This window comes from Notolepis coatsorum (assembly GCF_963971535.1).
Source record: "Notolepis coatsorum genome assembly, chromosome: 4".
Lineage (NCBI taxonomy): Eukaryota > Metazoa > Chordata > Actinopteri > Aulopiformes > Paralepididae > Notolepis > Notolepis coatsorum.
The window spans coordinates 5,269,540-5,280,905 of record NC_140168.1 but is presented as its reverse complement, the minus strand read 5'-3'; the positions used below and the strand labels follow the sequence as shown (position 1 = coordinate 5,280,905).

The window sequence follows — 11,366 nt, the reverse complement described above, 5'->3', positions numbered from 1 at the left end:
TAATACACAGAACGTTTTCTTGAATGCACAGTTAAAGTCAGTATCCTTCAATAACACACCCATCAATCACATCAAGTGTGGCTGGGTGGAAAATATCGGGTCTCGATATCGAAGAAAATCGATATTGAATCGTTTCATTTGAAGCTAATCGATTCCTAAAATCCCACGATTCATCTTTTAATCTGTGCCCCGTTTAAATGGTAAAAGGGTAAATAGTGTATTTATATAGCAGCTTTTTATCCAAAGCGCTTTACAATTTTTGTTCCTCACATTTGTACCCGTTCACTCACACATTCACACACCGACGGCGGTGGCGACCGTGCCAAGGTGCCAACCTGCTCATCGGGAGCAGTTTAGGGGGTTAAGTGTCGACACGGTGCCCGGGAGGAGCGGGAATCGAACCTGGGGACCTCCGGATTACCAGACGACTCTACCTCTACCTCCTGAGCCACTGTTTACAGTGGAGGTATGAAGGTTTTTTCCGCTAAACGTTATTTCTAGCGTGCTTCCCGCATCGTCTCGCTAGGTTGCCTTGTGAGTTTCGGCTCAACTGCTGCAGAAACAACCCAGTTGAACAAATGACAGCTTCTGACAAACAACTGCAGGTGCCGGTCCTCTCACTGAATCCACATTGCAATCAAATCAAATCAAATCGGGACCTTGTGAATCAAAATCAAATCAAATCGGGTAATCAGTGCCGATACCCAGCCCTACGATCAAGCTCTTTGCATCATAACTTGGTCATATGTTTTCTGTGCACAAATCAGTAAGTTATGCCCATTTGCACATAATAATAATAATAATAATAATAATAATAATAATAATAATAATAATAATAATAATAATAATAATAATAATAATAATAATAATAATAATAATGCATTTGATTTATATAGCGCTTTTCTAGAACTCAAAAGTCTCTTTGCATATGTTCTCTGTGCACAAATCAGTAAGTTATGCCCATTTGCACATAATAATAATAATATAATAATAATAATAATAATAATAATAATCATAATAATCATAATAATAATAATAATGCATTTGATTTATATAGCGCTTTTCTAGAACACAAAAGTCTCTTTGCATGCACGCATGTAAATGACATCGCCATAGTAAAATGGGAGAATGGACATTTGGACTAGGGAGTGTTCTGAGTGAGTAAGGCGGGAGAGATGCCAGCCAGGGGGGGGGGGGGGGGGGGGTTCACAGCAAAGCAGGGGTTGCTTTTAATTTCACTAATATTTCATTCACTAGAAGTTAATGAATGAGAATGTATAAGAATGAGAATGAGGGTTCTCTCTCTCTCCACTGTTATCTCCCTACCTACAGTATATGGAATTCTGGACATAATAATCATATCTAATAGGTGTGTGGGGAAAGAAGTCGACATGGCAATATATCCTGTTATTACATGGCGTTTTAACATTCGCCGAAATGCTTGATTGTGATTGGTCAATAGCGCTCGTCAGAGGTCCGTTATTACTCGATAACGGACCTCCGCCGAGCAATAATGACCGCTGTTCGCAATCAAGCCCACTGACACACACTGCAGCAGTGCAATCAGTCCACACACCTGCCGGCGATAATAATAACTTTATTTGGGCTGACAGCAGACGGAGCCACAGAACAGAACTGCGTCTGCATTTGATCTCGTCTTGTCGATGGTGTAAAATGAATTAGGTATATTGTTAGTAAGTTAGTCATGTAATAAGCGGGATAATGTATAGCCTATACTCGGTCATTGTCGCAAAATAATTGACCTTCACTACGTTTAAAGAACACCTCGGCGAGGCGCCTCAGTGTTCTAAACTCCGTGTCGGTCAATTATTTTGCGACAATGACCTCGTAGCTATACATTATCCCTTACTTATTATATTGATACAGTGATGCCAAGTATCAATACATCATGTTTTTTTTTGCTGCAGTACAAATGATTGGAGTGAAGTGAACAGACTGAAAACATTATCTTATTAGATAAAAACACGTGATATATTTGTATAGCAGATGTTGAATGTTTTGTGTCGGGGACATAATTTTTGCAGTTGAAAAAAGATATTACAATATTGTGATAATATCGTACTGTGGGGCATCTTGGTGATTCACGCCCCTAATATCATCTAACGATCAAAATCTTCCCAGAAAATCGCATCAAACGGGGGGGGGGGGGGGGGGGGGGGCCCATTGCCCACATTCAGACGGTGGGCATTTTGCTCTTAATGCTGTGATCTGGTTGGGATTCCTTTCCACCCAGAGCAAAATGCCACCAATCATCAGGGTGGAAAGGGATCCCGATGATCCGATTGTGATTCCTTTCCAACATGAGGGGGAAATAATTAGGGATGTCCGATATTGGCATTAAAATGTGATATAGAAAAATATCGGTATCGGTTTTCAAAAAAAGAAAAAGAAATATATATTTTTTTTATTTTACATTTCTATAACCTTTATTTACCAAGTAAGAACAAATTCTGATTTTATTTATTGTCAAAAGTATGCATAATGTTATGTTAATTCCACAACAATAGATATGTAATGTTAATTACCTGAAATTATTCGTTTTTTTGGGGGGGGGGGGGGACCCTGCATATATCGGTATCGGTTGATATCGGTGTCGGACATTAAGAGTTGGACAATATCGCTATGTCGGTATCGGTAAAAAAGCCAATATCGAGCATCCCTAGAAATAATCCACCAATCAGGGTTGAAAAAAGGAATCCCAACCTGACCACGACATAAGAGCAAAATGGCCGCCGTGTGAATGCACGGTCAATGTGGCCCACTTCCACTTCCACATCAACATCGACCTGCGGGTCCTGGTGGACAGCCGGGCGAGCGGCAGGAGGGAGAGCGACTGACTGACCTACGGCGCAGGTGAGTTTGCCCGTCCGCTCCTGCAGCAGCCGCACGATCTGGGCCTTCTGGGTGGGGGCGCAGCGGCAGCAGACCACCGTGGGGCACTGGCAGGCCAGCTCCATGAACTCGTACTCGTAGAACTTCAGACACACCTGCAGGGCAGAGGGGCGACAACAACTCGTAACTCGGTTGGGCATCGTTTGGATTTGAACGATTCCGGTTCCGATTCCGGTTCCGGTTCCGATTCTCCATTTCGATTCCTGTTTTAAAAACGATTCTCGCTTCCGATTCTTTGGAGGTGCAGGTCAAAACATGTCACCGCTTCTTTAGCAGGAGAATAACTTTTCTTTTGAAAAATCTTACATTTTTTTCATACTATTCACATTTTCAGTTGACTTGATACAGTTTATTTTGGTTGCTGTACTGTAACTAGGGTATTAATTAACAAAGTAATTTTTTTTTTTTTTTAAGAATCGAAATTAAGAATCGAAATGCAAATATGTTACTTCCGGTTCCAGAACCAGAAGTTAGGAACCGGTTCCTATTAGAACCGGTTCTCGGTGCCCAACCCTACCACATTCAAGTCGCTTTGGATAAGAGAGTCGGCTATATGACTCAATGTAAATGTAAAATCTAGGGCTGTCCCCGACTAAGGATTTGGAGGGTCGACTATGATTGGCCAACATTTGCTGTTAGTCGACTATTAGTCGCCAAAAAAAATATTAAAAAAAATAAAAGTATAATATATATATTTTTTTTTATCATTCCATTTGGGCTGTGGGGGATGCTTAATGTCTGAAGGAGTCGACGGAAGGCTTCTTGTCCTCTGCAAAAGCATGCATTTGGTCCACTGATGGATACATCTTGATATTTGTCAAGTATAGTGTGTTCATTAGATGGGTGAAATCCTCTTTCAGTGCCTCTGTGCCTGTTTTCTTAGGCAGTTAGCCCCTCTGGTATGCGTGCCATTAGCGTTAGCCACGCTTCTAGGCCTCTTTTCTTTTGGAAAGAATGATACAAAAAAAATTCAAAAAAAGTTTTACAAATTATTGTTATTATTATTTTATTTTTCGACTAACAGGTTGGCAGTCGACTACGGCTCCTTTCGACTGATTAGTCGACTAATCGACTAATAGGGGTCAGCCCTAGTAAAATGTTAATTCAATAAAGCCTACTTAACAAGCGGGATAGAGATGTGGTCCAACCCACACGGGACGGGGCAATAAAAAAAAATAGTTGTGAAATAATAATAATAATAATAATAATATATTTGATTTGTAATGCGCTTTATAATTGTGGAGCAAATCTCAAAGCGCAATACAAAATAACCTTGGACTTATGGGACTGTGCTACATTAAATTAATGTTGGTTGGGAGGGAAGGAAGGGGTTAATCACATTGTCTCTCTGACGTCTTGTCTGTATGTCTGTCTGTCTCTGCTGTAACATGGTTGTCTCTCTGATGTCTTGTATGTCTGTCTGTCTCTGCTGTAACATGGTTGTCTCTCTGATGTCTTGTCTGTATGTCTGTCTCTGCTGTAACACGGTTGTCTCTCTGATGTCTTGTCTGTCTGTCTGTCTCTGCTGTAACACGGTTGTCTCTCTGATGTCTTGTCTGTCTGTCTGTCTCTGCTGTAACACGGTTGTCTCTCTGATGTCTTGTCTGTCTGTCTGTCTCTGCTGTAACATGGTTGTCTCTCTGATGTCTTGTCTGTCTGTCTGTCTCTGCTGTAAAGCGGTTGTCTCTCTGATGTCTTGTCTGTATGTCTGTCTCTGCTGTAATACGGTTGTCTCTCTGATGTCTTGTCTGTCTGTCTTTGCTGTAACATGGTTGTCTCTCTGATGTCTTGTCTGTATGTCTGTCTCTGCTGTAATACGGTTGTCTCTCTGATGTCTTGTCTGTCTGTCTTTGCTGTAACACGGTTGTCTCTCTGACGTCTTGTCTGTATGTCTGTCTCTGCTGTAACACGGTTGTCTCTCTGATGTCTTGTCTGTCTGTCTGTCTCTGCTGTAACATGGTTGTCTCTCTGATGTCTTGTCTGTATGTCTGTCTCTACTGTAACATGGTTGTCTCTCTGACGTCTTGTCTGTGTGTCTGTCTCTGCTGTAACATGGTTGTCTCTCTGATGTCTTGTCTGTATGTCTGTCTCTGCTGCAACACGGTTGTCTCTCTGATGTCTTGTCTGTCTGTCTGTCTCTGCTGTAACATGGTTGTCTCTCTGACGTCTTGTCTGTATGTCTGTCTCTGCTGTAACACGGTTGTCGCTCTGATGTCTTGTCTGTGTGTCTGTCTGTCTCTGCAAAACAAATGTCTGTATCAACAGAGACGATACAGAACTCTCTTATCTTACATTTGAGGGAGACGCGGCTGGACGGCGGCGAAGCTTCTAACCGTTTCTGTCTGTTTTCAGTTCAAACTTCCATGTGGTTTTAGACCAAACCGAGGAGGACCACAGATACCGCGTGGAGAGAAACGTCACTATCACGGTTTACAGAGAAGACAGGGAGGGAGGAGGTTGGCAGAGGGATGCGTGTAGTGTATGCACACGCACACACGCACACACATGTACATGTACATGTACATGCAGCTCACCTCAAGTGAGTCCCCTGATATCACCAGAGCGCAGTCGTGTTTCCTCCTGAAGGCGTTGAGTTCCAGGTGGGCCTCTCCGCGCGTCGTCACCTACACACACACACACACACACACAGGCGCACACACACACACGCACACACACACACACACACACACACACACAATCAGGGTGGCAATTCAGTTGGTCTGCCTGCCTCGCTGATAGCGATCAAACCCACTGCTAAAAGAATGAACGCTTTATTCACCGTTTAGAGATTAGAACCTGAGATACAGCGGCTCAGCTTCCGCCCGCGCAGCACGCGTTCGACAGGCGCACATCTAACGTTGACGACGGTGAACAACATCTGTTGCTAAGGCACTTCACTGAAAACTCTTCAATGAACTTGTCCCAGAGAGGAAACAGACGTCAGGACCTACAACTGACAAGGGGGGGCTTCGACAATGCAGTCGAGTTTCAAATATAGACTTTAGAAAAACTTCCAAATATGCGCGGCCGGCACTGACATGGGGCCCGGTGTCGATCCATCAACGAGAGCTACAGCTCCGGTATGAATATATATCCTTCAACCAGCGACGACTCGTCGTACGTCAATCCACCACCGCGCGAGCGTCGGGACCAGGAAACTAATCCAGATGCATGTGTTGCAAGGCCCAGTCAGCACTGGCTGGGCCCCGTCCACAGGGAGAGGTGTGTGTGTGTGGGGGGGGGGAGGTGGTGATGGTGGGAGGGGGGGGGGGGGGGGGGGGGGGTGGCGGCGGGACTGTTTTCAAGCTGTGCCAACCATTGTATTCCTCTTCCAGTAACCACTGTTGTACGCAAGTTGTAACCTTCCTACATGGCCAGGCCAGGCTCCCCCCTTCTGCTTCTGGACGGAGGCCAAGGGAAGTGCAGGGACTATCGGAGCCGGCTGGGAGAGAGAACCCAAAACCTGCTAAACAAATCAGGAAGCGAGCCTCCCTGTGTGTGTGTGTGTGTGTGTGTACGTGTGTGCGTGCGTGCGTGTGTGTGTGTCTGTGTGTGTTCCCTCTGGGAGCGGTGCAGCTGGTCCCTGGTTCGCCGTTGGGAGCGAAGGCCAGTTTGTCAGGTCCGACAGGGACTTGGACGCTGGGCCTGGCGGTGGGAGGTGATTTACTCAGGCGGTGCCGGTTGGCTCGGGTGGTGCATGCGGGCCTGTGGGCCTGCGGGCCTGCGGTAAAGACGGGCCTTGGCCCCGCGAGGAGGATGGATGGATGCCCCGGGCCGCAGGCAGGGCGGGCGGGCGCTCTGGAAGCCCCCCCCCCCCCCCCCCCCCCGCCGTCCGAACTGGAACGACCTCTCTCGACCGCCGCTGCTAGAATCGACGAGGAGCTGTTCTAGATGAGTCAGGACTCGTTTCATGGACTCGTGGGGGGGGGGGGGGGGGAAAGACAGTGGCTCAGGAGGTAGAGCGAGTGGTTTACCATTTACCAATCATCTAATTTACGTAGAGATGTTTAAGTCGTTGTTAAAGACTCACCTCTTCTCACTGGCTTTTCCTTCAGATAGAGCCGTACGTCCGTGCTTCTATTTTTGATTGTATTTGTATTATTATATGTTATAGTACTGTTTGCAGTACTATTTCCGTTTGTGTAAATTGTGCACCTTGTGTTGTATTTCTATTAGTATTGAATTTACAGTACTTTTGTACTTTGCAATGTGCAGCACTTTGGTCAACCTCGGTTTTTTTTTTTAATATGTGCTACATAAATAAAGTTAGACCTTGACCTAATTTCATTCGAATTTGAAAAAGGAAACCGACTACCAAAACGGGTAGAAAATGTTTTAATAATAATAATTATTATGAATGAGGTGAACGCATCACTGTTTCTCATCCCTTTTTACGTGATTTGGGAAAGATTTGCCATTATCGTTCATTTATATTTCTAAATGCGCCTCATATTGGAATGGTGTTCTCAGGGACAGCTGACGGTCCTGATGCACCAACGAGGAAGAGAGGTTGCCCTCCTCTGCACTCACTGATCTGATGCACCAACGAGGAAGAGAGGTTGCCCTCCTCTGCACTCCCTGATCTGATGCACCAACGAGGAAGAGAGGTCGCCCTCCTCTGCACTCACTGATCTGATGCACCAACGAGGAAGAGAGGTTGCCCTCCTCTGCACTCACTGATCTGATGCACCAACGAGGAAGAGAGGTCGCCCTCCTCTGCACTCACTGATCTGATGCACCAACGAGGAAGAGAGGTTTCCCTCCTCTGCACTCACTGATCTGAAGATGCACCAACGAGGAAGAGAGGTCGCCCTCCTCTGCACTCACTGATCTGAAGATGCACCAACGAGGAAGAGAGGTTTCCCTCCTCTGCACTCACTGATCTGAAGATGCACCAACGAGGAAGAGAGGTCGCCCTCCTCTGCACTCACTGATCTGATGCACCAACGAGGAAGAGAGGTCGCCCTCCTCTGCACTCACTGATCTGATGCACCAACGAGGAAGAGAGGTCGCCCTCCTCTGCACTCACTGATCTGATGCACCAACGAGGAAGAGAGGTTGCCCTCCTCTGCACTCACTGATCTGAAGATGCACCAACGAGGAAGAGAGGTCGCCCTCCTCTGCACTCACTGATCTGAAGATGCACCAACGAGGAAGAGAGGTCGCCCTCCTCTGCACTCACTGATCTGATGCACCAACGAGGAAGAGAGGTCTCCCTCCTCTGCACTCACTGATCTGATGCACCAACGAGGAAGAGAGGTCGCCCTCCTCTGCACTCACTGATCTGATGCACCAACGAGGAAGAGAGGTTGCCCTCCTCTGCACTCACTGATCTGATGCACCAACGAGGAAGAGAGGTTGCCCTCCTCTGCACTCACTGATCTGAAGATGCACCAACGAGGAAGAGAGGTCGCCCTCCTCTGCACTCACTGATCTGATGCACCAACGAGGAAGAGAGGTCGCCCTCCTCTGCACTCACTGATCTGATGCACCAACGAGGAAGAGAGGTCGCCCTCCTCTGCACTCACTGATCTGAAGATGCACCAACGAGTAAGAGAGGTTGCCCTCCTCTGCACTCACTGATCTGAAGATGCACCAACGAGTAAGAGAGGTTGCCCTCCTCTGCACTCACTGATCTGAAGATGCACCAACGAGGAAGAGAGGTCGCCCTCCTCTGCACTCACTGATCTGAAGATGCACCAACGAGGAAGAGAGGTTGCCCTCCTCTGCACTCACTGATCTGATGCACCAACGAGGAAGAGAGGTCGCCCTCCTCTGCACTCACTGATCTGAAGATGCACCAACGAGGAAGAGAGGTCGCCCTCCTCTGCATAGATATATATAGAACACTAGATAGCTTGCCCGCGCTGCCGGCCAATGGAGAGCGACGTCACTGAACCGCCGCCATCTTGTGAGGGTCAGCCTTGAGTGAGAGTGAGTGAGCTGCACAGACAAAAATACTCATAACACGCTGAAATATTGACGGATTTACAAACGGTTTGGTTTATTACAAGCATTATTAACGTGGCTATGATTCAAGCGGTTTGTAAAAAAAAACATCTTTAACAAAAAAATTATTATAAGTATGCAGTATCATAACTACATATTTGATGTTTATAGCAAACCAACCCGTTTGTAAATCCGTCAATATTTCAGCGAGTTATGAGTCCTCTGCACTCACTGATCTGAAGATGTGGAGGCACATTGCACCAACGAGGAAGAGAGGTCGCCCCTCCTACTCACTGATCTGAAGGTGTGGAGGCACATTGCACCAACGAGGAAGAGAGGTCGCCCCTCCTACTCACTGATCTGAAGGTGTGGATGTCCTGGTTCCGGGTCACCAGGTGGGCGTTCTTGGCGGTGCAGGTGGCCGTCTCCAGCTTGTCCCCCGTCAGCATCCATACCTTAAGAAAAACACATCGGAGAATTGGTTTTTTTTTGTAGTCGAGAGACCGTTGGATCTCTTCAAACAATATCAGATTAGCTGCCAGAGTTGTGCCACTCCTGCTGACCTGTTCACAATATGGATAAAAGCATCAGCTAAATGACTAAATGTAAATGTATTATACATGAGTCAAAGTACACTGTGTCATACAGATAATGTGAACAAGTACAACTACTCACAGTAAGCTGCAATATTCATTCAAAAGATAAAAATCTACCCTAAAACAGAATCATGCACAATACTGTATTTGTATGGTCTTGGACTAGAAGGGCTATAGAATTCAATGTTCAATTAGTACGGTCAAGCTTCTCCATCATCAAAAGAAAACAATAAGCACTTGGGCTAGTTGATCTGATCTTGTCTCTAAATAAGTAAATACGTAAATAAATAAGTTAATAAATTCATAAATAAATAAATAAATACATGGATGGATGGATAACTTTGCTTGGTTCTCAATAGCCTACCTACTCGTTGACAGTTAACGTTGAACTATTATTTATGACCATTTTATTTAGCTACTTAATCTCTTAATGTGCACAGTATAAATGAGGCCCACTCCTCATTTTATATATACTTGCGATATGTTGACGATACAATAATTTAACCCTTGCACTGAAGAACCATATAACTCTCTTTTGTATTTGCAGCTGTAAAGTCAGTCCAAATCACTGTGTGTCAATGTGATATATCACCAAAGTACTCAACCTCTACTGTCTTTAACTATGAATGAACACAACACTCTAACTTACCATCTTTAGATAATAAAGTACTCAACCTCTACTGTCTTTAACTATGAATGAACACAACACTCTAACTTACCATCTTTAGATAATAAAGTACTCAACCTCTACTGTCTTTAACTATGAATGAACACAACACTCTAACTTACCATCTTTAGATAATAAAGTACTCAACCTCTACTGTCTTTAACTATGAATGAACACAACACTCTAACTTACCATATTTAGATAATAAAGTACTCAACCTCTACTGTCTTTAACTATGAATGAACACAACACTCTAACTTACCATCTTTAGATAATAAAGTACTCAACCTCTACCGTCTTTAACTATGAGTGAACAAAACACTCTAACTTACCATCTTTAGATAATAAAGTACTCAACCTCTACTGTCTTTAACTATGAGTGAACACAACACTCTAACTTACCATCTTTAGATAATAAAGGTTTGAAAACCTTGTTCCTCTGAAAGCATAAAACTGAGTTACCGTATATGGTTCTTGGTCTGAGGTAGTCATGTCTGAGGTATGTATCATGTGTGGGCAGTGTATACAGTATGTGGGCAGTGTGTGAGAGAAAGTTGGAATGGCCAACACGACCGCCTCTATTCAGCCAAATAATCCTTTCACCATGGCAATTAATCTGCTTAGTCACATGCACCAAACCAATCCATGTTGCCATGACAACATTATACAAATTTCTATGGCAGAACACATTTAGTCTACCAGCCAACGGGGCCATTCAGGACCGTTCTATACAGCCATCTGTTCATGATCCTATACCGACTCATCTACAGTAACAAGGCTGTTTCTTTATGATTAGTTGAATAGGCTACTCTCTTTACTATTCTGACAGATGGAAATAAATAAATGTTGGTATATCGCCCACAACATCTAGCTGTAAGCCTGCTGACTTAGCAGGGAACCGAATAAACAAAATAAAGAATTAGGCTCATCAGCCAGTGGTCCAATAGTGCTTCTTGCTAAGCTCCAGGCCATCAGGGAAAACCGCTCCCACCCACTATACACACAGACTTGGCTGACAGGAGGAGCATGTTCAGTGCCAGGCTCACACTACCTAAATGCAGCACTGAACGGCACAGGAAGTCCTTCATTCCGACAGCCATCAGACTTTATAAAGCATCACTGTGCCTCACTGCATCACTGAGCACAGGGTGACAGTTACCATCTTCCTGGACTCTTACTTTTGAAACAGCACTGTGCAATATTACACCTACTGTAGACTTCAGTATATTTTTACTGTACCG

General features: G+C 44.8%; 1 protein-coding gene across 1 annotated transcript in view; it reads right to left on the bottom strand.

Annotated features, from left to right (window-relative positions):
- atp9a (ATPase phospholipid transporting 9A) overlaps positions 1-11,366 on the bottom strand; it is a gene marked incomplete at its 3' end in the record, with an annotated part of 158,607 nt that overhangs the window by 69,854 nt on the left and 77,387 nt on the right. Inside the window, exons 17-19 of the mRNA XM_084313334.1 lie at positions 9,219-9,317; positions 5,448-5,537; positions 2,784-3,008 (exon numbers count right to left, since the gene is read on the bottom strand). Coding sequence (XP_084169460.1) covers positions 2,784-3,008; positions 5,448-5,537; positions 9,219-9,317 — 414 coding nt within the window. The remainder of the gene's footprint in view (positions 1-2,783; positions 3,009-5,447; positions 5,538-9,218; positions 9,318-11,366) is intronic.